This window comes from Indicator indicator, chromosome 26 (assembly GCF_027791375.1).
Source record: "Indicator indicator isolate 239-I01 chromosome 26, UM_Iind_1.1, whole genome shotgun sequence".
In the NCBI taxonomy this organism is placed as follows: Eukaryota; Metazoa; Chordata; class Aves; order Piciformes; family Indicatoridae; genus Indicator; species Indicator indicator.
The window spans coordinates 11,966,455-11,994,001 of record NC_072035.1 but is presented as its reverse complement, the minus strand read 5'-3'; the positions used below and the strand labels follow the sequence as shown (position 1 = coordinate 11,994,001).

Genomic DNA, 27,547 nt, shown 5'->3' with positions numbered 1-27,547 from the left:
GGTGTTTAGATTCACCTGCTCTGCTCATTGTAGTGAACAGTCCAGCTGTGTTTGGATTAGTGGAGATCACAGATTTGGTTTGCCTTTTTTTTTTTTTTTTTTTTAAACCCAGCTCTGTGGCTTTCTAGTGGCAGGTTCAGCTGTGAGGTTAGTTCGAACTGCGCTGTTCTGTGCACGCTGAGTGAGGGGAGGGCATGAGATGGGCTTTGGGGATATATTTCTTGAAATTGGTGTGTGAATGGGCTTCAGATCTTTCCATACTGTGTAAAAGGAAATGAATTAGACTTAGTATTTATATATGAGCTTAGATGACAGCACAGATTTATTCTGATCTGCGATGTGTTACACCATGTCTGCTCTTAATTTTTAACAGGCAATACCTGTTTTTTACCAGTGAGTAGTGGAACGCTCGGTCATAAAATTTTAAAGATTTTTTTTTTTTTTTTTGCTAGAGAAACATTTATCAATCAGCAGTGCCTACAGATACAGTTTGTTGTGACTTGTCCAGAGCAAAGGATAAGGCATTAAACAGAAGTTTTAACCTAAAAGTATACGGACTGCTTTTATTTGTAACAGCTGACTCCCAGCTTCTGCCGTGCTCTAAACCAGAGAGAGGGCTGGGTACAGCAAAATGTCTTTATGTGGCCACATAAAATTTTAGTACCAGACAAATTGCTGTACATTTTTCGTCTGTGGTTTCTCCTGTGTTTCTGTTAAATGCAAGTGTGAGTCGAGGATCCACAGCCAGTGTAAAGCCGGCTCTGAGAGGAATCTTCAGGTGGCTGAACACAATTTATTGCAATATCATAAACAGTTTAATTGCATAATTGCTAGAACACACTGCGGGGATTGAAAGGGAGCAGGCCAACTGTGCTTAGTGGGGTCCTTAATGTCTCGGGCTGCAGCACTTTGTGTGCAGATGGTGTGGAGAATGGGCGTCAGGCCGTGGGTACCAGCCTGTCCATCATCATCGGTACAGGCTTGTCTGTCACCGGTACCGGCCTGTCCGTCAGTACCAGGCTGCCTGTTGGCCCCGGCTTGTCCATCGCGGCTGCTGCTCCAGCCCACAGCCCGCTTTCTGTCCCGCTGTTCTGGGTTTTCTACTGGAAAACGTAAGACCCTGAACAAAACTAAGTCTGCCCTTCTAAATCCATGCTTATGGTGAGCAGAACATTTTTAAGATGGAAGCGTTGTTATTTAAGTACAGAATTATTCTCCTTTCACTTATTTGAGGGTGTTTTTAAAAGCGCTGCTGTCAATGAGGGACGTTTAGACCATGGCTTGTGCGCTTCCTCAGCACTACTTCTGAGGCAAGGGATGCAGGACAGGGAACCCTGTGGAAATGAAGGAGGTGAAGCTGTGGAATCTTCCAGGAAATTCAAGTCCACCCCCGACTTTCTTGATCTGTAAATCTGAATTTTTGCTGTTCTGTAGATAGAACTGTTTGCATGTGGTGGTGACACGATTGGCTTATGTAAAAGTCCTCATGTTCTTTGTAGTTAGCTGCTTTTCCTTTGCAAAACACTTGTCTTGGAGTAGTTAAAACATTACGAATTATTAGTGACTTGTTTTTTAAACGCAAAGTTTTTTTTTTAATATTTTTTTCCCCGACAAATTTAAATATATTTTATGGATTATGTGCCAATGTTCCAGAGTCAAGTACCTTTTAAATTTAAAGCTGAGAATTGAACAGCTGGAGGTCTAATCCATTAATTTTTACAAGCTGACTTTCTTAATACTTCAAAGAGAACATCTGAGATGATAGTGCTTTGCTACTCCCCTCATCAGCACCCCTCCCCTCATCAGCACCCCTTCTTCTTGTCTCCCCCAACGCCCTCTCTAAGTCTTCCTCTCCTGGCAAACGACAAAGGCGTATGTATGCGGGGATGCGTTTTCCATAGTTAATGTGATAAGCTGTAGGGCTTGATGATCTAGAGGTGTACTCTCAGTGCAAATTATTCCCTTTTTTTCCTGTGTACTGATAAAAAAAAAAAAAGTATAGTTCCTGCTTTTCTAGTTGTCTTCTCTCCGTGGTTGGGTTATTTTTTGTAACAGAGTAAGTGTCACCCTAAGAGTGCTGGTGCTTAGCAGCTGTGTGTGCTGGGCTTGCGCCCTTTCGAGGCACCCGATTCAAACTCAGAGTCCGTCCTTTTCCCATAGGATGGGGCTGAACCATCCTGGACAGGTTTAAATAAGGTTTTCTCAAGTTTTGCCTTGCTCTGCTAGGCAACAACTGTTCTATCACACCTCGCATTTTCCTTCCCCAGGATGCTTGTACGTACCAGTCATGGGGAGCTCCTGAGCATGAATTGTTCCTCTTCTACAGGCTTAGCTTCTGCTGGGAGCCTTTAGTTTTGCAGTTTTATGTCTGTTTGTTTTCAATTTTAGGAAATCTCTTTGTGCCTGTTTAGTATTTGAACATAAAAATGCCGCACATGACATTGTGCCCTCTAAATTTTTATTATCTTTTAAGATTTGCCTAAAGAGGCCTTTTTTTTTTTTTTTTTTTTTGGTTTGGTAAGCAGAAATCTGGTTGCATTTAAGTGCTGTTTTGATGGATTTTTTACATTACAGTAAATACAGTTTAGGGTTTAAGCACAACCCATGTGTGAGCTCTGAAGGGGCTGTGCTAGCTCTGCTCACTGTGGTGTGAGCCAGTGCAGCGGCTTTGCCCCAGTGGCCCTGAATTTCTGCCTATTTGTTTTTAATTCCCCTTCAACCCTGTTTGGAGCATTTAAAAAGTGGAGATGAGGAAGCTGAATTGGTTGCTTTTTTCCCCTCCTTTTAATTCTGTTCTCTGACCTTCAGTTCTGACCTGGACCTTTAGGACTTGATAGTTTTGATCACAGAAAAGCTGTAGTTGGGAGACAGCTTTTTTTTTTTTTTTTTTTTTGGGTGGTAAAATAGATGTTTTTCAGAGTTAAGTCTGCATTTAATTAATTTTGTGAATTAGTATTCACAAAATATTAGGAAGCATTTGTATTGCTAATAGAAAGATCATCCTGAGGCTGAGGAAGCACAGTTAATTGAAAAAGCAGCCATTTGTAAAGTGAAGGAAATTTTAAAACATTTCATACCCTAAATAAGAATATACTCCTGATTTAAAAGTGAGAATATTAATTTGCTGTGTGAAGCAAATAGACTAAAAAGCCCTGGAAACAGTCATATCCTTCCTTCCTCCTCTTAATCCTCTCCCAAAATGCAGTTTAAGAAGAAAGGCATGACTTTTTTTTTCTTTTTTTTGTTTTTTTTTTTTTTTTTTTTGTTTTTGTTTTGTTTTTAAATGTAGCCTGAAACCATTTTACTAGAAAGATGTAAATTGATCATTAGGAAATGAAGGCTGGGCTGGGGTTATTATCTGGTCAAAATTTTTAGGATCTCTTTCCTAGAAAAATCGTTCACTAATTTTTTTTTTTTTTTTTTTTGGTGGTGGGGTGGGTATCATCTTCCTCTCTAAGGACGTTGTAAGCCTTTTGGTCTTAGGTAAGAGAAGCCCTGCGAAGCAGAGGATACTGTAGCTGAAGGATGTCTCGGAGACGCAGATGTGAATGCATTGCAAGCAGGGCGAGGTCCCTAGGGACCAGGACTGAGCCTTCCCTCCTCTGTCCACGCTGGAAGTGATGCTCTGCTCATCTGTCGGATAGAAACGGGTGGAGAGGCAGCATCTGCCTGAGCATTGCTGTCTCTGGGCTAGATGGCACAGTCGGTCAAGCCATTGCCATCGCATGGATGGACGCTTGGTTCTGTCTTTGGCTTGGATGTCGGTGGAGCCTGTAGTCAAGCTGCAGTCTATTAGTATTTTTATTATTTAAGATCATATTTATTGCACCATAAATTGACAGGGGGCTGTAGAAACCTGGGAGACGTTCCCGCTGCTAAAGATTTACAGTCCAAAGGAGAAAAACCAGACGGCGTTTGGCCGTGTGGATGCTGGTTAGCCAGCAACTGGTGAGTCTCCATCCGAGGCTCTGCTGGCATTGTGTGGCTGAACAACCGTGGTGCTGCCAGGGCTATAGCAGAGAGTGCTGGTGGGGTACACAGTGGTGTCCCCAGGAATGAATCTGAGCACTTGGGTGTCCCATAAAGGCTGGCATGCCAGGACTAAACAGTACCGGGATAAAGCTGTGTTGATTACTTATTCCTCTGGCGCGTTTGGTGGGGTCCTGGTACAGCATTTCTGCTTTACTGGAGTAACAACAAAATAGCCCCCCCCCCAGTTGTGGCACTTCTGGTCCAGTGTGTGAGTGCATTTCTAAAGGTATTTCTCAGTTTGAGCAACAGGAAAAGAAACTGATATGGATGAAGTTTGATGTGAGGTGGCTTTGCTGTTAGCTCTTCCAGGTACTTGAGGTTGAAGTGTCCCCATGAGTAGGCTTCTTTCTTCTCCTTTCCTCACCTCTGTTCTGGGCTCAGGGAAAGGTGAGGGTGGTCCTGCCTATCCAGGCCTTGACCCTGAGGATGGAGCTCTTGGGTAGATCACAGCTCTCTGATGTGATCTAAGCCTTGACGGTCCTGATGGAATACTGCTAGAAACAGGGTCCCCGTTAAGCGTATGAGGCAGACAGTAACTTTGCATTAAAGGTATTTTTGATCTTACTCATTTTCTAGTTTTTATTAATGCTACATGTTAAGCTGAAAAACTCTTTTTTTTCACCTCTTCTGAAGAGCAGCCCAGATTTCAGCCCAAATACAGTTCCAAAAGCAAGAAAATAATAAATATGCCTGTTTGTAGGCTACGAAAAAGAAGATTAAATCCCCTAATAATTGTAATAAAAATTACCATAGTCTGAGTCAGTAATTCTGAAATGCTTTAAAAACAGCGTTAGCGTTCAAAGTGCAAAGCAGCTGGTATTTTATGATGGAACAGATTTTATTGTTGCTGGATATAGGGTCAAACACTTGCAACACATACTTGATTTAAACAAACCAACGCCAACAAGTGCTTTTTTTTTTAAAGATAAAATCAGTCTGATTTTTAATTTTTTTTTTTCCCTGAATGCTGCAGTTCCCTTCTCTACCTCTAAATATAGGCACATGCTGTTCTTTTTATGCTGGGAGAAACAGCTACAGCGTCCCAGCTCCCTGTGCTCCGTCCTTCTAGAGGCAGAGGAATAAATAGGGCTGTCTCAAGTATAATTAAAATCTCACACGAGCTATTTGGAGATAGGCAGATCACCACAAAAAGAGAGAACCAGCAAAACATGCCTTCATTCTGCTTCCTTGTTGTCATTTGCCATCAGAGGGAAGTTGTGTGCCATCCTCTGTCAACTGGCCATGGCTGCCTGCAAACGGGTATGAGTCGTGCTGGGCATGGAGGTGCTGTGACTGGAGGGGCTGTGGAGAGCTCAGGGCTGGCCCTGGTTATTTGGTTTATCTTCTAAACTCTGTGCATGGACAGTAGTGTCACACAGTATATGGCCCAGCCATTTGTCCTATAGAGGAATCAAGCTAGCATGCTGTGTCCTGATCTTCCTGCGTCAGCTGAGGTCACCATGGGACCTGCAGGAATGGGGGTGCCAGTGGCAGCCGTGGGGTTCTGAGGTCCCCAGGGAAGGAGGCTACCGTGCTCCAGCTCTGCCCGAGCTCCCTGAGGCTGGGCTGGGCTGACAAATGCTGCTTTGGAAATGGGGGTTTAACAGAGCCATCAAGTGTTACTCCAGTTAATTACCCAAACCCTGGTGTGTTTTGTGTAGCTTTTTCTCCAGTGGTTTATCTCAATGCAGCTGAAATATTTCATTTACAGAACAGAACAGATGAAAAATCTTCTTCCTTGAATCAGACAAGTGGGAGCTTGGGGAGCTAGCTGGCACTTGAAAGAGAGTGATACAATTAGGGTTCTGTGTCTGTTAAGTGTAATGAAGGTTTGGGTGCTAGCCTTTAAGTTTGGAAAGAGCTTACACAAGGAGTAGATCCCTCTGATTACTGCTTTGCAGTGAGGAGTGTGGCTAGGTAGGGGGAATAAAAACGATTCATTGTCCAATTGTATTTCTACAACTGCTGCGCTTTCGAATGTCTGTTTTGAAAGATAAAATTGTGTTACACTAATTTTTTGGAAGTAAGCAAATAAAAGACAGCAAAGGAGAGAAAAAAAAAAAAAGCAACAGAGGTGAAGAATGTCAAGTGAACAATGCTTAGAAAATGTTCAGCTTTACCTCCTTTTGTGAGCCCTGCTACAGTGTTTGGAGAATCAGTTGAGTTGTTTGTTAAATGTGAGGCCGGTGCACTGTTCATGTTGTGGTTATTTAGGTTTGGGGTTTTTTGATGATTAAATTAAGAATTTTTAAAACTTGGGATTTTATGTTTGCTTTTATTTGTGCTGGATTAAGCAGAGCTTGTAAAACCCGGTTCAGTCCTGAGCCTGCTTTATGCTTTTCCATGACTCGATTCCTGTTGCCTGGTGGCAGTGTATCAGAGTGTCAATTGTTTGAGATGATTGTTTGGATTATACTCGGTTTGAATGGTATGAAACTGTTTGTAGTGAGAAAGGAGCATTTGTTTATGATGATAAAAATAGTTTTTCGTAGCCTACACTTCTGTTCATTGTATGTAATAGTAACTGTGATAGCTGAGAATATCCCTGTGCTGTTTCTCAAAGGGATAGCGTGGCAACATTTTCCTCTTCGTATGCGTTTGGGGCTGCATGATGTTGAGGAGGAGCTGTTTGTGCTTCATGCATGGAAGAAGAGTGGGAAGACCAAACCTCCTCTTGTCCCTTTGGGGAAAAAAAACACTCTCCAACGTTTGGATAACGTCTTTAAAAGGGAACATTTTTATCCTTTTTCACCCCCTTCTCAGATGTGCTGCACTGGCCTTTATCCTCCTTTCCCCAGACCTTCTCTTGGAGCTGCTTTAAGGGGTTCTGTTTGAAGCATTCCTGAAGGTTGCCTTCTGCTGCTGCCTGGCCCAAATAGAAATGGGAAAAGTTCCCATTACTGAGCTGTAAAAGAGTACTGTAAATGGGTTATGCAGAGAAACCCATTTAGATAAAAATGCAATTTTCCTTTTCACATTCATTGCTAAGAATTAATAGCACATTCTCCCTAAATGGGGACTTGTATCTTATATTTTCACCTTAATGAAATTCTTTCCAAAACAGGAGTGTTTCATTTAAAATCTCAGAGCAAAAATTGATCTCTCTTTATCCCCAGTGCTCCCCCCTTAGTTATTCCTACTGGAACAGCTGGCGTGGGCTCTCCGGGTACTTACGGAAAATGAGTGTAGGGTTCAAGGGTCAGTGCCATGATGTGACTCCATCCCATTGCAGGGTGTATGTCCTGGGCCACTTCTGACCTGTGTGACATCACTGCTGGGTGGGTGTGTTTTGTTGGGGTGGTCTGTGTGTTGTGTGCCAGCTCTCCTCTGCTACTTGGCCTGAGAGTGCAGTGGAGTCACAAATCTGTGACTTCGGCCAGAAGGGGAACGGCCAAGCCCATTGTGGTGGTTGCCTGCATCACCCAGTGTGGGTTCATCGTTTCATGTGTGGTACGGAGGTGGGGACCCTAAACGTGGTATGACTCAGCAGCCACCTCCAAAGGCACACAGGTGTTTTTTGTAACAGGTCCATTTTCTCTCGAAAGTAAATCAATGCCTTATTAAAAGGAGGAGTCCTGCTCTGTGGTAGCATTGACACTGCGATGGAGATGTCTCCTGGGAAGGCCCATGCCTTGGCACATCCTGCCACTCCAGGAGCAGTGCTGCTGCCACCCTGCTGCTGAGCCCACCAGAGAGGCATAACCCACAGTGCTTTTGGCCAGTGGGATGGGAGGAGAGTGAGAGCTGCCTGTGCCTGAGGGTTAGTCCCTGTGGGACACTGTGTAGGCTAGAGGAGCACACTTGGAGCTGAGTGTGGTGACTTGTGACTTCTACCTGTCTGTCGTGCTGGTGTGTCCTTGCTGTCTCCGGTTGGAGCCATTCCATCTCTTGTACAAGGTGGTTCTGGCTTTACCTCTGTGGATGCAGAGCTCCCATGGGTGTTTCTCCTTCCTCTCCCTGAGGAGCAGGAGCAGCTCTGGCAGTGATGAGTGATGCTGACCCTGCCGTGAGCATTGGTGTTAGGGAGACAGCAGCATGTTGGGGTGCAACAGCTCTTCCAGCAAGCATGCCCTCCTGAACAGGCCCAGCACCAACACACCTGAGCTTGAGTCCAAGCTCTGTAACGGTTTCCTTTTAATAAAAGGGGCTTCATACAAAGGTGAGAACAGAACTGTTCTGTAGGAGTAGGGGTAGCACAAAGGGTCCTGCTTTAAGCGGCTGTTCACTGCTGAGGCAGTGGGAAATGCTTTTGTGAGATAGTTTGTTGTTTTTGTAGTGTTAGTAAAATGGTTCCCATGTACAAGCAACACTTGTAACCATGGAGCACAGATAAGAGTTGGTACAACTCAGTCTCTGTGTTCAAACTACACATCTCCTTTGGCAGCAGCACTGAGCAGCCTGGTGCTTCGGTTTTGTGATAAACTCCTCGAGGATCTCTGTGCTTGGGATAGCCCTCAAAATGTGAAACACAGGAAAAACGTGAGAGTTGTTTTGTGAAAGCAGTTGTGCTGCCATGAAAGCACTGAAGCTCATCTCCCTGATGCTGCCTGAACTGGGGGGTTTGAACTTCTTTGTGGAACCCAAGCTCTGGCTGGGCTGTTGTGGGTGTCCTGCACTCAGCTACTAATGGCTTTTTGTCCAGACTTTGCTCCCCTGCCTGTGTTCAGAGGGTCTGCTCCTGCACACGTGCAGTCAGTGATGCTGCTGCCTGTTTGAGTATGGTACAACACAGCAGAGATGAGTTTGTGCTGGTCCATATCTGCTGGTTTGTCTGGAAAGTTGGGGAGGATCTGTCAAATAAACACTCAGAAATCACCTTATGCACTTGTGCCCTGGGTGAGTTAGTTCCTGGACAAGAGTATTTCTGACCCTGCTGATGTGCATCTCATGCAAGGTTTGGACCAGGGCAGAGGCACCTCCTGGCCTGACAAACTGGTTCAATCTGGGATGACATCAGTGATCATTCAGACTCAACAGGCAGGGACTCTCTGTGTGCTCTGGGATAAGGATGTTCCTTGACAGGTAACCCAGCAGCCTTGAGTTTGCTGCTGTCTCCTTGGTGCTGCCAGAGGGTGGGCACACATCGGGCTAGGTGCCACCCAAGGATGGGCACACACTGGGCCAGCCTCTGCCCAGTTGCTCTTTTCTGAGCAGTGTTTTCAAGGGAACAAATGGTTTCAGTGCCTTCCCTTCCCTGGTTGGCAGGTCACTGGGAATGGATTGCAGCGTTCTGTGATTCACTGCTCACGGCGTGTTCTCAGCTCCCTCAGCAAACAGCTCTGGGTTCGTACACCCTGGTGACTTTCTGTTCCTGTTGATACCTGACTTCACAGACTTGGCATCCCTTTGTTTTCCTTCTGACTCTTATTCCAAACTAACACTGAGCTTAATCCACATTCTGGTTTTGAAAGTGGTATTTAGAGTCAGTGAGGCTTTGACTACTTACAGTTGTCGTCCGGTAGTCTTCCAATATAAGAACAGAAAACTACTACACTCCTCATTAGATGGGTTACAGAACAGCTATTTATTTAGTCACAAAATTTTCCCTTTTGTGATTCACTTTTTGTGAATCACAGTCGTTCAGTGCCGATTGCAGTTTGCTACTTTTGCAGCCAAGTATGCAACTCCCTGGTAGCAAACAGTGAAAATGTAAATATTTCAGTGTAGTTCTTTGTCACTTGCAAGCTTTGTAATAACAGGTCTGTGGCTCTGGAGGTATTGTGTAAGACAAAATTTGAAAAAAAAAAACCACCCACAAAAATGATTGTTGGAAGTACCTCTGCAAGGCAAACGTTGTTGAGCAGTTACAGCCTACTTGCCTGCTTTCCTGCTCTGAGCTCCAGGGGGCAGAGACTGAGGTCTTGGTGACCACCTACCAGGCAGGACAGATCACCAAGCAGCACTGGCTCTTCTGCTCTTCAGGTGAGAAGACCTAAACCCAGGTGTCACGGTCTAGTGCAGCCACTGTACTGCTGGGGAACTTGGAAGGAGCACACATCATAGGTTGTTAAATCGGGGGCTGCTCTCAGACTCTTCTGTGCCCTGGGACAAGAGTCCCTGTGACTGTGAGTATTTGCTGCCCAGTGTGAATGGTGAGCTATTCAGAATGCTGGCTGGTTGCACTCCCTGTATGAGTTTCTTACACCTCACTCTTTTATTTGTGAATTTTTTCTGCTGCTGGTGCTCGGAGTACAGGCAGGCTGCGTGCTAGGGTCTGCGTTTGAGCTCTGTGAAGATCTTCTTGGCCATTGTTTCTAGCAAAAAACCCTTCTCATCTGCAAATCTCTGCTGTTACAATAATTTTCTCTTTGAACATGTCAAGATTCTGTCTTTGATTATACACTGGATTGTCTCTTGTCATTGCATAATGATTTTTTTTTTTGGGGTAGACAGAGACATTTCTCAGTTCGTTGCGGTTCATCCCCCATCCCAATGATTCTTGAAAAAAGAGGCTGTTGAAACAGGTATTTAAGAATATAGATCTTAATGAAAATAGCTGGTTTTGAATTTTAGTTTCCTGGGAATCTTGTAAAGCTGATGTGAAATGGAGGTTTCTTTCACAATTTGAACTTAGACTTTGAAAATTCCCCATTTCTTTCCTTACTGTTCTTTTTTGCTTTTGATTGTACCAAGAATAATTATTTCAGAGATTTTTTTTCCCCCCACTTTTTCATTTGCTGGTTTTGCAATTTACACCACACACACAAAAAAAGAAGAAATCTCTGTAATTCTGCTACCAGTTTATTCAGGTTTAAACAAGTTTGGGGGCAGGGAGAGAATGGAAGAAAGGGTTTGGAAAATTAAATAATGCTAAATCTTTTACTGAAAATAGAATGTAAAAAACTAGATTTTTCCATTTGGTGTGTGGCTGTTCACTGAAGCTGGAAGGGCTTTAGAAAAGAAATGTGGGAAAAGAAAATGGGGGAGATAAGTGATGAAATAACCATCAAAATGAGGGTTAATGTTTACATTAACAGGAAAAGGAAGAGAGGAAAGGATGAACTCTCGTGGCCAACTTTGAAAGCAATACATGTGAAAATTAAAAACCATTTGTAGAAAAGAGCAGACTGGTGCTGTGGCAGCAGCTCCGTTGGTTGGCATCCTGGCTCCTGGTTGAGGAGGTGGCTGTGTGGGAGTGCAGGAGGCAGGACTGGCAAGGGAGGGGAGGGGGCACGGCTGCCAGCACCAGTGGAGTGGAGTCTGGTTGGTAGGTTGGCTGCTGGAGTAGATGGATGGGTGGTTGTGTGCTGGCTTTTAAGGAGGCTGAGCTGGAGGACCCAGGGCTGTGCTGCCAGACCCTCCCTGCCTTGCTGTCTGTTGGGGACTGGTTCAAAGCCTTGGCAAGTGTTCATCAAGACCACTTCCATTGGAAGCTGGGGTGTGGTTGATGTGACGTGTACTGCTGGCCTGTCCACTCTCCAGGGAAAAGAGCTTCCATTACTACTGTGATGAGTCCTCACTGGGATCCTGCAGCTCTGCAAGGGTGGTGGGATGCAGGTGCCCTGGAAGTGGAGCTGCTCTCCCATGGCTGCTGAGGTGTGAGGGGATGTGCCAGCTTTGGGGCTATTCACGGTTAACAGCTCTGTACTAGTACAATGGATCAAAGGGCAGGGGACCTACTGAAATGAAAGAACTAAGCAAAAGCCCAGGGGCAAGAATGTTTGCAATCATCTTGCACCCTGTGTATGTGCAGTCTCTTCTGTCACTGAGTGATGCTGATGCCACCAGGGGAACGAGAAAGCTGGATGAAAATGGGGGGCAGTAGAGCTGCATCAAGCACTGAACAGATTTGTCCCTTGGGAAATGGGTGTTCTGTGAGAATGGCAGGAGACCCCAGGAGCTGGTGAGGTCTGCAGCCCCATATCTGGTTATGATTCTGTGTGTGTGTGTGCTGCTGGCAGGTTGTTGTGACTTGCTGGATGCATTGCTTCAGAGGGTTCAGCATGACTCAGTCAAAGATGGGCATGGGTGGAAGTCTTTGATGTAGAGTTTGTAAATCCTGGCTGTGGTTTCAGAGGTGCTTTCTGCCCTCCTGTTGTCTGTGGAAAAGAGTTAAAAAGGACTCACTGTGTCTTTAAACTTGTGGACCCTCAAAACCTCTTTGGGAAGCAGAAGGGGGAAGGGATCCTTTCAGGATTAATTAAACAGAGATGTCTGGCTGTAGGCTTGAGGGTTTACTGATGAACACCAGCCCCTCACCCACAGCTGTGGGGGCTGCTGGTATTTAACAGGGCTATTGCAAGGAATCTGAGAAACCTTCCCTTTCTCCTCCTCTCTCCCATTTCTCTGCCTCCCAACCTGTTTGTTTGTCTACGGCTCTGTTTTCCATGCCAGGGAGAAGCGGGGTGGAAATGTCAGGGGTCAGGCTGCAGGCAGGGCAGGCAGAGAGCAGGCAGCCCAGCTCCAGCAGCCTTTGGCTTTCTGAGAAGCTGGAGATAGGTTTGTTCTAGGCAAGATTAACTCCTTCAGCATGGCTGCCTTCTGCTCCGGAAGACCTGCAGGGCTGAAGGCAAAGTGGGGCTGTTAAGACACTGAGCTCAGCCTCTCTCCATGCAGACAACCTTGTGGCCCTTTTGGTGGTGGGTGCTCCTGCTGACATCTCACTCATCCAGCAAGCCCAGCATTTCATCTGTCCTGGGAGCTGTGCCACTGGAGGATGAGGCTGTGCAGGTCCCCACCTCAGATGGATGGTGGAGAACATAATTTGTGGCAGTGCTGTTATGGATACCTCCACTTCTTGGCATGTTGGCCAGTAAACAAAGTGTTCATCCAAGAAGGATGCAGTGCTGCTGGTTGGAGACCCAGTTTTAAGCAGAGGTGTGACTCGAGGTTTTCCACTCAGAAACCTAAGGACAACTCTGAATGCCTCTGCCTTCAGAATAACCACTTGTGATGTTGGGCCAACTGACTCCCTATCTTACAGGCTTGCAGAGGTGCAGTGGTGGTTCACAGCCAGCTGATGCCAAAGGGATAGCTGGGGCTGGGTGAGAGTTGTGGTTGTATGACTCAAGCTGTGCGACCTGCATCTTGCCCTGCCTGTGGGGCTGAAAGGTATGATTCAGAGCTGGGGTGGAGGGTTCTGTTTGTTGGGTGCCTTTGTATTGGTACTATGGTAGCAAAGTGAGTGCTGAAGAGCCAAGTCTTGCCTGGTTTGACAAGAGTGCAAACAGTGCCTTGCTTGGGACAGCTGCAGGTGGAGATCACGAGCTAGTCCTCACGCTGTTATATTTGGCTTTATTTGGGGTTTTGTGGAACTTGTGTGTGTGGAGCTGCTGAGCCTCTCTGCAGGGGCAGGCTGGGTGGGGGTGTAAGGTGGCTGTCACCCCTGCGAGTTCAGGGTTGTGTTTGCAGAGCCCTTTCACAAAGGGGCTCGGTCTTGTTGCTTTGTTTCTGATTTTATGGCTGCGTCCAGAAGCTTTAAAGGTCTTGCAGCCCACGTGCATGGGAAGGTTATTTAGCTGTCACCTCATCAGCTCACCCCCACCACACGACTCTGTGCCACAGAAGTTGCTGTGTGTGGGGGTGATGAATGTGCCACAGCACATCTCTGCTGTAACTCACCTGAAGTAAGGAATGGTGTCCTCTGTGTCTGGAAGGACGAGGCCATTTGTGCCAGCGTTCCCCTCTCACAGGCCCTGCTGTCTGGAGCTCATCAAGGCAGGGGGATGAGCATGCTGCTTGTCACCCCTCATGTATGGCTTGGGGCTCGGTGAGGAGCTCCCCAGCTTTCTCTGTGCTCCTATCACTGAGGGCCATGTCCATGCATTCATCTCCCTCCACCGCTCACTCTAACTTGTCTCATGGGAAGTGGAGCAGCAGGAGAGAGCATTGCTGCCCCTGGAGACCTTCCTTCTTGGAGATGGGTGACCAGAGGGACCTGCTCTTCTTGTAGGGTGGCCCAAGCTTCTGTACTGACCAAATCTGCACCAGGCTAACAGTGGCTGTGACTGACAGCTGTGGGCTTGAGCAGGACTGAACTCCGGCCTCTCATGGGCTGCTCTGTGCAGAGTCCCCTCAGTGATGTCCCCAGGGACATGCTGTGCCCTGCTGTGCTGGCACTTTGGTGCTCCTCAGCCCTGTTGCCCTCTCTCTGCACTTGCCAGGGGAAAAGTGTGCTTCTGGGTGTCCTCTCCCTGAGTACCACAGGGCAGAGCCCAGACACCTACCAGCAGAGCAGGCAAGCTAATTGTCTGCCCTTTTCCCATTTTCCAGGGATACTGAAATCATTGTGGGTCATAAAGCAAGTGAGTACATGGCCAGGAAGGGGACACAGGCCAATGTTTCAGCTTTGGGTATGAGGGCAAGGCTGCTCATCCTATGCTGGACTAGCCCATTTGGATGATTTAGTGGCCTGAGAAACTTGGGAGTTAATTCTGCATGGCAGCAGTGGAAGTCTGCCTCCCTGTGACTTTCTTGCTTGAGCAGCTGTTTGCTGCTGATTCGCTGCTATTCTGAGAACTTCGTGAAGCCTCTCCACAGTGATGTGACAATTGGAAGAAAAAGATGAGCTTATATTTTTCTTATCCTAATAGTGGCACTTACAGATGTACCTGAGAAAGCCAGCTCTCTTTGTGTGCTTGCTTTTTTATCCTAAAGTGAATTTTCCCTGCTGCTGCTTCTCCCTCACAAGGCTCTCTGTTTCTTCTATCTCATGATTATTTTTTTTTTTTTGTTTATCCTTCAGACAGATTTAATTTTCAGATGTGCTGTTCCAAACAAGCCCTGCTCCCCCGTTAGGTTGTGGCCCTCCAGCTGACTCACCACACCTTTCTTTGCCTTTTTGGGATGTTTCTGAACGTGCCCAATCTGTTATATAGCAACACCATTGCCTTCTCCTTCTGTAGCCAAAATAAAATCAGGGGTATGTCAGAATTTGGACCTAGCAAGAATTAACCCAGAAAATGCATTTTGGGTTGATGGCATCAGCTACCAGTCTGGTTACATGTTCCCAGCAGGGAGTTTGACCCAGCTCTAACAAACTTGGGCTTCCTGACAGTTCTGCTTTTTGCAGTTACTTTTCAAAGACTCTTTAGGAATTCTCCATGAATTACAAGAGACTTACAAACCATGGTTTGAAAACCATCCCTTCCAGAGCATTGTGGTTTTGCCTTCAGTGTTCTGAGGGGTGTTTGTCCCTGAGCAACACCGTGGTGGGTGCTGTGGTCCTGAGTCTCTGCTCTGGCTTTTCTCTTCCTCTCTGAGCAGTGAAATTGTTTGAGCTCCTTCTGATTTTAGGAAGCTGTTTTCCAAGGTCCCCTCATATAAACTCCTGCTTCTAAGACACCAAACTGCAGGTGGAGGTATCCTAAAGAGGAGTGGGATGTGTTTCAGGGAAATGCCATAAATAAATGTGATAAAAGGGCTGAAGCTCCCGGATGCTGTTTCTTCTGGCTTACTGTCTGCCTTTGGTCAACTCCAGTTGTATTTTCACGAATATCCTTGAAGTTGTGTGGTTTAACCCGCAGCATTAATGCACATGATCACCATTTCTTGGTGTGCAAGAGCCTCAGATGTGTGAGGCCCCTGGGAGAGATTGACATTGCCTGTGGCAGTTCTGTGTTACGGTCTCGTAACTATGAGTTATAGATCGGGCAGAGGCAGTGCCAGGAGCTGCACAGAGCTGGGGAGGGGTGGGCAGCTGGAGGACCCCTGAGCCTGGCAGGCAAGCTGGGTGCAGGTCATCTGGCTTTGGGATATGAGGAGTGGCTCCTGTGGATTTCTTTGGGAGCCAGGCACTCAGTACATAAAAGTCTGTGCCCAGCTATATCCCAGCCTTTGCCTTGCAAGAGCCTGGTGGTGTTTCAGAGACAGATTCCCTGCTTTCCACTTGGCTAACAAGTACTCAGTTAATTTGCATCCTGAAGCTGAGCAGTCACAAAGTTCTTTGAAGGGAATCTTCTTCTTTCATTCTGCTTTCAATTCATTTAAGGAAAACAGAGATTTCCATGTATAATATGCAGGGCTTAAATATCCTACTTTCTGATGTAATTTCTATTGTTTTTCCCCAGCAGTTCTGCAGAAGCTCTTGCACGAATGTGATGAGAGAAGGTTGGGATGTGCCTGTTTCCTCCTGTGTTGCACTCTGTGCATAATCCCCATTTATTCATGGCTGTTTCTCCCCCCACCAGTGCACCCACTTCCCCTGCTGCTCTGAACGGGCACTTCCATCCTATTTTTGGAGACCTGCTCTGTGTGGTGAGACTTGTGTTGGGCTGAAGATGATGCTGGTGCCTTGGACTTGTGTGTCCTCAAGAGGAAGTGAGCGGCAGTGCCACTTAATGAAAAGTTAGGATGGGTTATGGAGTGCATTGGTGGCTCAAGCAAATATTGCTCTGTCAGGCACCATCCCCTGGCTGAGAGTCAGACTGCTGGTGATGATGCAGTGGGGGAACAAAGCTCTGGCCAGCTCCAGTCGTTTTCAATGTGTTTAACACACGTTGAAAGGTTCCCTCCCAATGGAAAAAAAAAAACAACTTGGGGGTAGTAAAAGCCAACACTGTTGGAAAGCAGCCTGGCACTGTCAGAGGCTGACCGTGAACTCTGGGCCAGGGGTAGCCATGTGTGATGCCATGGGAGAGGGCAGGTCTGTGGGGCAATCTTGTGCAGGGAAGTGTTGGGCACTGGTCACCATGAATTAGCTCAGCCCCTTGTTAAATGTCCAGGTAGCAGTTTAGCAGAGAACTTCTAAGTCACATCTTTTGTCAGTTTTAGCCTGTCCTGAAATAATAGAGGGCAGTGTCCAGGAACTTGTGTGGGTTAAATGAGGGCATTTTGAACAACACCCTAGGACTTGTGTGCAGGCAAAAAATTCCACGTGGAATTCTCTGAAAACCCTGTGGTTTGCTCATGCTCTCTGGCTGCTCAGAGCTGGATTTCACACGGGCTGGAGCTGTGTGTAAAGCTGCCCTGTGATCATTTGTGTGTGTCTGAAATACGTTTGCAACTATTGGGTGCAAACCCCATCATTTCCTTATTCATCACGAGTGTGTGGGCTGATGCCCTAGGTGAAAATAGGCTCAAAGCATTTAAGTGGTGCAAGTGAGTGATGTACACCAGCAGCAGAGGAAAACAGGGTCTCTGTCAGCTGATATTCTGCCCTGCTGTGGACTTCTCCTGTTCATCTTACTTGCTGGATGCAGAAGTAGGGACACTGCTGAGATAGCTGGAACTTTTTGGAGGCAGGGTGAGGTGAAGCCATGTGTAGCCTTCTCCCCAGTGCTAGGTCTGACTGTAAACATGATGGGGCCAGTGGGCAGGATTGAGGCAGTTAACTCCTTTCCAGGGTGAGCAGGAGCTCCCAAAGGACTCACTGTGCTTGCATGGCAGCATATAAATGTCAGGAGCATTGAACTGGCTTGTGCTGGAATGGGCAGCAGTTCTCAGTCTTCCATGTATTTTCTCTTGGAAGTGTCCAGGAATGGTTTGACTGGTGGGGGTACTTGGTTTGGTGTTTCAAGCCAGTTTTCCTCACTTGGGCAGGGTCTCAGCTCCTCCCACCATGCAGAGCTTAGGAGAGAATAGTGTTGATGGTGGCACTGGGGATCCTGATGAGTGCTTCAGAGCCGTGCAGTTAAGTTGGTCTGGCTTAGACCCTGGTTGAGTTTGGCTACTAGTAGCACAGCTTTTGGTGGCTGCTGCAGATGAGCTGTGGTTTGCCTGGGTAGGGGAAGGCAGGAGCAGAAAGCAGCTCTGCAGCTGCTGTTGTGATGGAACCTGGTGGTCAGGCATGGTCTGTTATGTGAGGACCAAACCCCTGACATCGGCCTCCTCGCCGGGGGCAGGCAGAACTCCCGCTGCGGTTTGCATGTTTTGCAGTAAAGGCAGCCTGAGAGTTAATGTGTTCAACCAAAAAGAGGAACTGGATGTAGCCAGAAGAGAGGAAGGATATGAGTTAAAAACAGTCTGTTGTCCCTGTGGCTGTCTAGCAGGGCACAGGAGAGCTGCTTCTGACCCATGGTATGGAGCTTCTGGCTTCTCTGTCACAGGGCTTGTGTTTATTCTCAGGGAGATGTAGAGTTGGAAAGCAGCAATTTAACAGCAGCTTCCAGAGAAACAAATGGGTGTAGGCAGTTCCTCACTTCCCTGTGAAGCCAGGGATGGATGTTCTCTCCTGCTGGCAAGGAACTGTGTGTCCCTTCTGTCTCATCTCCTCCCAGCAGGGTAGAGGGAACCCGTGTCCTAAACCAACAATGTTGTTCTCTTCCACACGTGGTTCATTTTACATCTTCAAGGTCATGCTATCTGGAAGATGGCTGTGACCTTTTCCACTCATAGGGCTAGCACTTTTCCTACTTAATGGTGTTCTCACCAGTTTCTCCAGACCCTGGAATCTGGTGAACAGTCTGAGTTTGTCCTCGAGTGTTATCTGCCCCGGCTTGGTGCTGGAGCTGTAGGGTAGGACACTGCAGTCTGACTGCAACCCTACAGCTGTAACAACAAACCCTGCATGCTGCTGTGGGTTTGGGCAGCCTCCCCATCGTGGGGGAGCCTCCCCATCGTGCATCCTTCCATTGCTCCTGGTGAAAACAGAAGCATGAAAAGAGGTCAGGGGAGAAAAAAGGAAAATACGTATTCGCAGCAAGCCCTCTGTGTCTCCTCTTATCTACATTCTGTGCAAGCAGCGAGCACCAGTGGAGCTCCATGCCAGCTCTGAGACCACAGAGAGCAAAATAAACATCTCTGCAGCATGGGCTGATACATGCTCCCTTTAGAGGCACAGGCACTGCCAATTAATCATCCTGTCTGTGAAGGAAGAGGCTCTCTGAGGATGTTCCCAGGCCTGAAGGGGTGGGCACCACTCAGCATTAAGGGTGAATGGGCTGTTTCCAGCCCCAGTGAGCAGGCACAGCTGTGCCATGCTGTGCCTTCAGATGAGCAGTGTCTGGCTGTGTGCAGCAAAGTCAAAGGCTTCAGCCCTGGTTTGCAGGATCTATTGGTGCTGTGGGACAGGGCTTGGTGCTGTGCACGTGTTTGTGACTGAGGAACCTTCCCTCCTTTGTGAGAGGCTTTCACAGCAGAGCTCAGCTGCCTGGGTCTCGGTAATAAATCCATGGGCTGACCAAGCCAAATGACTGCTTGAAATGTTAATGAGCGAGATGAGGCTGATACCCTGGGGTTGAGGTATCCTCATGGCACTCCTGGGTGGCAGAGAGGGGGATTGGCTGGTCCCCATTCAGCTGTGCTCATCATTATGGGTCCTTGGCATCAGCTCTTCATCTTAACTGTGAACGTTGCTCACTTACTTTATTCTTATTCGTACTAGGGAAGCCAGCTCCTGTAATCATCTTGTGGGCTTTAAAAATTGCACAGGTTACACAAAATAAATGAAGGAACTGAGAGTAAGAAGAAGGGTCCAGTAGTGAAGCAGCTGGGACAGGCTGCTTGGTGCTGCTGAGTCCAAAGCCAGAGGCAGCCTCTGCACCATGGCATTTAAAACAGAAGAGATGGATCCAGATCAAAATGGGGACAGGTTGCCAGAGCAGAGGTGGGGAGAACTGAGTGGTGCAGATTTATGGAGTCAGGAAGTGGCAGGGGCCACGTTTGTGTTTATAAACAAATGCAAAACGTTTTCTCCCTTGCACTCAAAACGCCTTTGTCCAGGATTTTGTCAGTGCAGCAGCAAGGGAGGAGGTGGCTCATCTGCTTATCAACACAAACCAACTAGTTGTGTTTAGAAATATGATTTTAGGAGTAAATTAATCCGTAGAGACTAGGTCCAGTGTGCAGGGAAACATGAAATGTTTTCAGACCTTATTTTTCTTGAAAACTGAAAAAAGAGGATTGTGTGCTGTGTACAACTGCAGAGCGATGTGCCTGAACCAATATGTCAAACTGTCATGTGGGAGATTTGGTGAAAAACATCTTGTCCTAAGGGAATAATTTTAAACACTATATGTAGGTTTTCTGCCTCATAAGAGATCATTACTCAAATCTATTCCCTCTTATGGTAGCTCAGCCTCTGCTTAACGGGCACAGGGTGAGGAAAAGCTTTATTAACGCCTCCTTTAAGAGTGGTCATCAGATGGTAGAGGGGAAACTGATCTCTGACCAGGGAATACAGTGATTTTGGCCAAATTCTCTGATTTAGCCTTAACAGGATCAGTAGGAGTCTGGGGGCTTCACGCTCGGCTGGCCATCGAGGGCGGCGGCGGTGGGGCGGTGTCGGGCGGCCGGACCCTGGGCAGCACGGGCGGCCGAGGCTATGTCAGAGCTGGTGAGGAAGTGTAAGGGACGAGCCCTGGGGCAAGGAGCTGTTCCAGGGATCTTCACCTCCTGTTTGTCACTTCAATCTCGCAGGCAGGCTGAAATGTGGAGTGGAACCCATTCCCAACCAGACCCGTACCAGACTGCGGCCGTGCTCTCGCCTGTCACTGCCTCCCGTCCCTTCTGTTGGTGGTGGTTTAGGGGAAAAAGGAGAGGAATGGCATGAGCAGCACAAGTTCTGTTGCCTCATGTGGCATCTCTGGTTGCCTTGACTACACACCATCCCTCCACCAATTAATCCCCTCTCACAAGAGGATGCCCTGCATGTGAGTGTTGCAGGTGAACTTGTCTTTAATGGGATTAGCTTACCCCAAAATGGGGACACGGCTGGGTTCGCACAGTGCTGGGCAGGATCGTCACAGTTAAGAGAGAGAAGATGCTACACCGGGGGAAGAGACTTCATATGGCAGCTTAACATGGGCTGAGGAGCAAGAGGGGCTGAGAAGGAAGCTGGAGGGATTGAAAGTGTGTATGTGTGGTGTCTGCAGGGGTGAGGAGAGTGTTGGGATCTAACCTCTCTGGGCAGAAGCGTGTTCTCCCTGAGCCGATGTGCAAAAGCAGTTTGTGGTGTCTGCCGGATTTGTGGTGGAGCAGAGCTCCTCACTGTCCCTGTGCCCCAGCTGTGGGCTACCAAGGCTGCTGGCCAGGCTGGGCTTAGTTGCCAGGCTGCCATCCGTGCTGTGTAAACAAACAAACAGCAACCTTTTCTCTGGTGGAGGCTGCATGCCTTTGCAAAGTAGAGCAGAACGAAAGAGCTGCTTCCGAAACGTGCAAGGTCAGAGCAAAGGGTGCGGGGCATGGGAGAGAGCCGGGCGAGTGCCATGGGCTGCGCTTCTGTCAGCTGCTGCTTCTGAAACCTGCTTGTGTGGGCAGAGCCTGTGCAAAGGCCTGAAGTGGAGTTTTTAACTGAAAGCAAACTTTAATACTTTTTTCCCCCCCAAAGCTATTCCAGTCAGTGCTGCGAAGCTGTCTGTGTGCAGCCTGGTGTTTCTATCCCAGCTGTGTGGTACCAGGTTCACCCTCAGCTTTGCGTGTTGTTGTAAGTGATGAGTGTCAGCAAATGGCTTAAAGACACTTAGAAATATTTACCTAAAGCAGGGGCTTAACTGCAGCAAACAAACTTGCTGGAACACAGGCTGAGCACAGGCAAAGGGCTGTGAAATGGCTGAGCGTCGTTCGCTTCCATCCTTCAGTCGGTGTTGGGAAATAGTCCCTTGCTGTGGACACCCAGCTGTGGTGGCTGCCTCTTGGATGATCCTGTGCACAGGCGGAGCTAACAACACTGATCAGAGCCTGTGTGAACTCTCAGGGCATTCAGTGACCACTGAAGGGGTTTCTCTGCTGCGAGCTGCTGTAGCCGTGATTCTCTGTGCTGCCTTCCCCTCTCCTTTACCCTCCTCCTGAAGTGCGGAGTATGGATGGCTGCTCTAGGCAGGATCATGGTGGAGGGGGCCACTGTAACCAGAGTGAAAGGAAGAAGTAGTTTTCTGTGCTGGAAATCTAGGATCAGCTTTGTTCAGTAATTGGCTTTTGGGATCACCACAATGTCACCTGGCTGTGGGATGTGAGAAGGTGCTGCCAAAGTGCTGCATGCCAGGTGGAAGAATCATAGAATAACTAGGGTTGGAAAGGACCTCAAGGATCATCTAGCTCCAAACCCCCTGCCATGGGCAGGGACACCTCACACTACAGCAGGTTGCTCAGAGCCAGCCTGGTCTTAAAAACCTCCAGGGATGGGGTTTCTACCACCTCCCTGGGCAACCTGTTCCAGTGTCTCACCACCCTCATGGTGAAGAATTTCTTCCTAACATCCAATCCGAATCTACTCATTTCTATTTTTGTTCCATTCCCCCTAGTCCTATCATTGCCTGACACCTTAAGAAGTCCTTCCCCAGCTTTCTTGTAGGCCCCCTTAAGATACAGGAGAACCCACTGTGGTGGGCAGCTGGGTGGCTTCTGCTCTGCAGGTGACTGTGCTCCCTGGCTTGGCACTCACCTTTGCATATGGGAGCTACTGAGGCAGGATAGGCACTCATCACAGTATTTTGGGGTGAGATACTATCACGACTGGGCTGTTTCCAGGCCCTCTTTGGTCGCTTCATAGCTTTGAGTTTCATGCCTTCCATGTGAAAATGTTTTGTGCTTGTATGAGCTGTGCTCTCTCTTATCTCTGCTTCAACATTTGCTGTTTTCAAGTGGCACATGCTATCCTGTAAACCCAGGAGCTGTACTTGCATCTGTCCCAGGTTCTGGTGTGTCACATCCTTCAGTTTGGAGAGGAAGTCTCCACCCAGACCATCTCGAGATCTTGGCTCTGGAGGATGGCTCTTATTGGAAGGGCATTGCTGTTATAAATAGCACTTTGAAATTTCCTGCAGTAGTTGCTAATTGAGGCAGTTGTATAGTTTAAACAGAATTTGTTTGAAGATTCCTTGCTTTCAGTGAGATGTGCTTCATGACTGACAGTGATTTATCTGAAACTTGGCAACTGCCAGGCAGTGACATGGTGACACCATCTTGCATTACCTGACTAGTTTTAACCTGCTGAGTCCCACCAGTCTCTGCTAACAGCACCCGAGGGGGCTGTGCTGCAGGAGGGGTGTGCTGGGGGCAGTGCTGGTTGGAAGGAGGCAGAGCCACTGAGGAAGGCTGGTGAAACAGAGCTGCTGGGGAGCATTGCTGTTCTGGACAAGCTCCAGGCAGTGTCTCTCCTGCTCAAGAACACTGTTCTTATCAGGTGGAGCAGGACAACTTTAAGTTTTTAATATAAAGGTGGTGGGGTTGTTTTTGTTTTCTTGTTTTGTTTTGTTTTGTTTTGTTTTACCAGAAAAGCAGCATGGCTTGGTCAAGACAGAAACACTGGAAAAAAGTAAATTGCACAAAGTCTTTTCCCCTCTGGATTGGCTTTGGGAACACTTGTGCCAGTGCAAACCTCACTGCAGCTCTCGTCCCCTTTGTGTTGGGTCTGAATGCATCGTTTTCTGTGCTCTAACAATAGACCATGAGAGCCTCAGCTCCCGCACAGCAGTGCGGAGCTTAGCATTGTGTGGACAGTGGCAATCAGTATCAACTTCACACACTTAGGAGCAGGTCCTGCTTGCCTCATTATATGGGTTTTCCTCAGAGGCAAACAAATCCTGTTCCTCATTGCAGGACAGATTCTGCATCGATTCCTCTGTCAGAATTTTGTTTACAAATTTTATCCAGAGCAAACAGTTTAGCAATAATTTGATGATTTACAGGTAAATAAGCATAATTTTTTATTCTTCAGAGGCTTGTGGCATATGTACTTCCTCATTTATTTGCTGGTTGAGGATCTGATCTTTTCTGGGTGTTGGTGGCGTCTGCCCAGCTGATGCTGATGTCATTACCAGGGCAGTGGAGCTCCAGCTGTGATCCTGGCTGGGCGCACACAGCCCAGCACTGCGTGCTGCACTAGAAACTCTCCACCTCTGCTTCTCCTTGGCCATGGCTCTGGATCCCTGTGGTCCCTGCTTCATGCAGAATCACCCTTCAGCTGCCCAGCCCCTCCAGCAACTGTCTGGCAGTAGGACTCTTTCCTCTTTCTCTGCGCAGAGGAAGAAAGCTGCTGTCACAGAGACTAATCTCCAGGCACTGGCTTTTCCTGTGCTGAGACCAGCATGTCCTGTGCGTTCAGGGAGACCCTAGAATGAAAGATACTGGGCACTGTGTGCAGTGTAAAGGGTGTGAACAAACAGAAATAAGCAGAACGTTTCCCTTTCTCAGCTCTCTGCACAAGCCCATTTCAGTTTGAGCCATTTTGTAAATCCCAAGTTCCTTAGGTGTATTTACAGGCAGGACAGCGAGTTTGAATGTTACACCCCATCAAACAATCTTTTCTTTAGGAGCCTTTTGTTTGCCTTGTGGCATTCACCAAGTGGCACCATAATGTCAACTGGGACTCAGTGGTCCGTACCGCCGCAGCCGCCAGCCCTGTGCTGGTGGAGCATTCCCTGTTTCCAGGGCTTCGTGTCCACAGCGTGGTGCCTGTGGACCAGCTCAAGGTGTCCCTACCATTGAGGGGAAACTCCTTAGAGGCAGACAGAGACCATGGAGCAGAGGGAAAGGGTCTGAGGGTGATGCGGCTCAGGGTGAATGGGAAGGAAGAACAAAGTGTCCCTGCCATTGAGGCAAAAACTTCTTGGAGGGAAGTAAAGACCATGCAGGGGAGGAAGAGGGTCTGGGGGTGGTGGGGCTCAGGGTGAATGGGAGGGAAGAACAAAGTGTCCCTGCCATTGAGGTAAAAACTCCTTAGAGGCAGGCAGAGACATGCAGGGGAGGAAGAGGGTCTGGGGGTGGTGGGGCTCAGGGTGAATGGGAAGGAAGAGCAAAGCTCTCAGTGCTGGAGGGGAGAGGCAGGCTGGTGAGCTGTGCACTGTCCTGAATCCTGCTCCTCAGGGCTGCTTATTTATCAAAAGTGACCCCAAAATCCCAGTGGTGGGGGTTGAATGTGATCTGTTTGGGTATTGAGGGAACCTGAGCATCTTCAACCTGTGGGAGCTGGATTCTCCATTTGGGCAGCAAGGAAGAGCATCCTACAGAAAGGCAGCCCCAGAGTGCAGCAATGCTGGGCCAAGGAGCTCAACAGAGCTCACTCTCTGTTCTGCAGATGGTTGCTCTAAGTAGCACAGGGCTGAGCAGGCAGCACTGCAGCTCTGCAGCCCTGTCCTCCTCCCACGGTGTGCAGTGCTGTGTCCCCAGCTTTCATTGGTGTCTGTGTGGTGTCGTGATCCTGGTTTGAATGTGAGCCTCTCTGCTGTCCTATAAGCAATCGTTAAAAGCATTTCCCAGTTTAAACCAGGGACTTCCAGAGCAGTTTAAGATTAAATTTTTAATTAGTACTGTGGTTGTGTAAGGAGCTTTTCAGTTCCTGTTCTGTGTCGGGCACGGCAGCTGGTTAAGTGAAGCCAACACAACTTGTGCCATGGTGTGTGGTAAACCCATGCTGCCGGGCTGTGTGGAGCAGGAGAAAGATGATGTGAAGAAAGAGCTTAAGGAGGTTGAACCTTCACATTTGCTCATGAGTCCATGGTAGATTATTTGGGAAGGAACAATTTTAGCCACTCTTCATATTAACTGTAAAATCCAGAGGTAAAAGGCATGGGCTATTGTTTAGGATGATTCAGTTAAACTCTTGAATTTCTGTGGTTAACAGAAACTAGAAGTAACCAAAGATCATAGAAAGGCTTAAAATGAAGAAGGTACAAGAAAAATGTTATCATTGTGGTCCGTTAAAAGAGGTGATCAGAGAAGCCTGCGTCTGTGAGAGAGATGAACAATGGGTATGACCTGGAGAACATGGGAGGACACAGGGAGGGGGTTCAAGGACAGTTTCCTGCTTGGGGAAATTGCAGCTTTGATCACAAATAGTGGAAGGTATGTGGGGAGTAAAAACTCCTGATGGTGCTGTGATCCAGGGCACAGAGTAAGTCATGGAGTCACAGAATGGTTCTGGTTGGAAGAAACATTTAAGATCATTGAGTCCAACTGTTAACCCAGCACTGCCAAATCACCACCAAACCATGGCCCTCAGCACCACATCTCCATGGCTTTGAAACCCTGCTGGGGATGGGGACTCCACCGTTGCCCTGGGCAGCCTGGGCCAGGCCTTGACAACACTCAAGGGAAAGAAATTGTTCTTCATGTCCAACCTCAACCTGCCCTGGTGCAACTTGAGGCTGCTTTCTCTTGGTCTATTGCTTGTTCCTGGGGATAAGAGACCAACCGCCACCTGGTTTCAGACTCCTTTCAGGGAGTTGTAGAAAGCAATGAGGTCTCTCCTCAGCCTCTTTTTCTTCAGGCTGAGCAACCCCAGGTCCTCAGCTGCTCCTCTGAGCACTTGTGCTCTCGACGCCTCACCCCTATGGCCGTGTGCACACCCCCGGTGTTAGAACATGTCGCTGGTTTACTGTCAAACAGGTGCATTTGAAAGAAAGGATTTTGGGTGCTTTTCTGACACAGTGAAAAACCAGCTGGAGGGACCTGGCTGCGGATTGGAAAGAGGGAGCTGTGCCAGTGATGGATGCACTGGGGATGTAGTGGGTGCAGGAGCTGGGATGTGGTCCATCGGGCTGGGCGCAGAGATGCGGGGCCGTGCTTGCTCCCTGTGTGTGCCACCAGCGGTGCGAGGTGGCGGGACGGTGCGGCACGGTGAGGTGACAGGGTGGGACTGCAGGGTGGCTCTCCTAACATTCTCTCTGTGAACCTTTGCAGCCCACGACCTTCCCCCGAGCAAGACCTCGGCGGCGGCGGCGCAGACGGGCAGCCACCTGCAGTGCCTCTCGGTCCACTGCACGGACGACGTGGGCGAGGCGAAGGGCCGGACTGCCGTGCCGACGTGGAGGTCCCTGCACTCGGACATCTCCAACAGATTTGGGACTTTTGTGGCTGCCCTGACTTGAACAAAAGAATTATCCCCTCCTGCCTCCCCCTCCCCCCCCTTCTTTTTAATTTCAAAGGGCCGCTACTGCTAGGTGGACTATTTTTCTAGGTTGGTACCTGCTTAGTGGCATATGGACTGGAAAGGGTTAATTTAAAGTAAACCTCAAGTTTTTTTTAATCTTCTGCCACAGTATGTTACCAGTGTTAACCCTTCTGCAGTTAGCACACTTTTGCTTAAGATTTTCCTGCTAGACCACTTTTTCCCATTATTCTGTAACCTTGGCATACATTACTAGATGAGGCCTTTTCCTTTTTCATCTCAGCGTATGTCCAAGTCACGTATGTCATAATAAGACAAAGATCCTCCTCCTCCTTCTCTTCCTCATTTGCTTTGTTTTTTCCTTTCTTTTTTTTTTTTTTTTTGTTTTGCTTTGTTCAAGTGCTTATTACAATGGTGGTCCTGAAGAACAGCAGTTGAGGAATAAACGCCGGTTAAAGTGAAATGGTTCATCGTTATATCATGTGTTGCATTGGCACCCAGCTCCTGCCAGTCACACACAAACCAAACAACGCTCTGCTGGATTGTCAGGCAAGGAGCCTGCCCTTTCCCCCTTTCCTCAGAAAACCAGGTTGTGTTGCTGATCATCTTCACCCTCATTTGCTCTCTGCCTGTCCCTGTGAGGTGAGGACCCCAGTCCTGGTTTTATCCTGGTGAAGCCCAGACCCATGGCCAGGCTGGTTCAGGTACAGCCAGGGAAGTTTTCCTAAATAAGTCTAACAGGAAGTTTACTTAATAGTTAACAGTCATTATCTCCTGTACCAAACACCCAGGCTTCCTCTCTGCTGGTGA

At 47.9% G+C, this 27,547-nt stretch overlaps 1 protein-coding gene across 1 annotated transcript in view; it reads left to right on the top strand.

Annotated features, from left to right (window-relative positions):
- Positions 1 to 26,717, top strand: part of MN1 (MN1 proto-oncogene, transcriptional regulator) — a 34,793-nt gene extending 8,076 nt beyond the window's left edge. Inside the window, exon 2 of the mRNA XM_054392759.1 lies at positions 26,530 to 26,717. Within this exon, the coding sequence (XP_054248734.1) occupies positions 26,530 to 26,717 (188 nt within the window). The remainder of the gene's footprint in view (positions 1 to 26,529) is intronic.
- Positions 26,718 to 27,547: the final 830 nt, after the last annotated feature.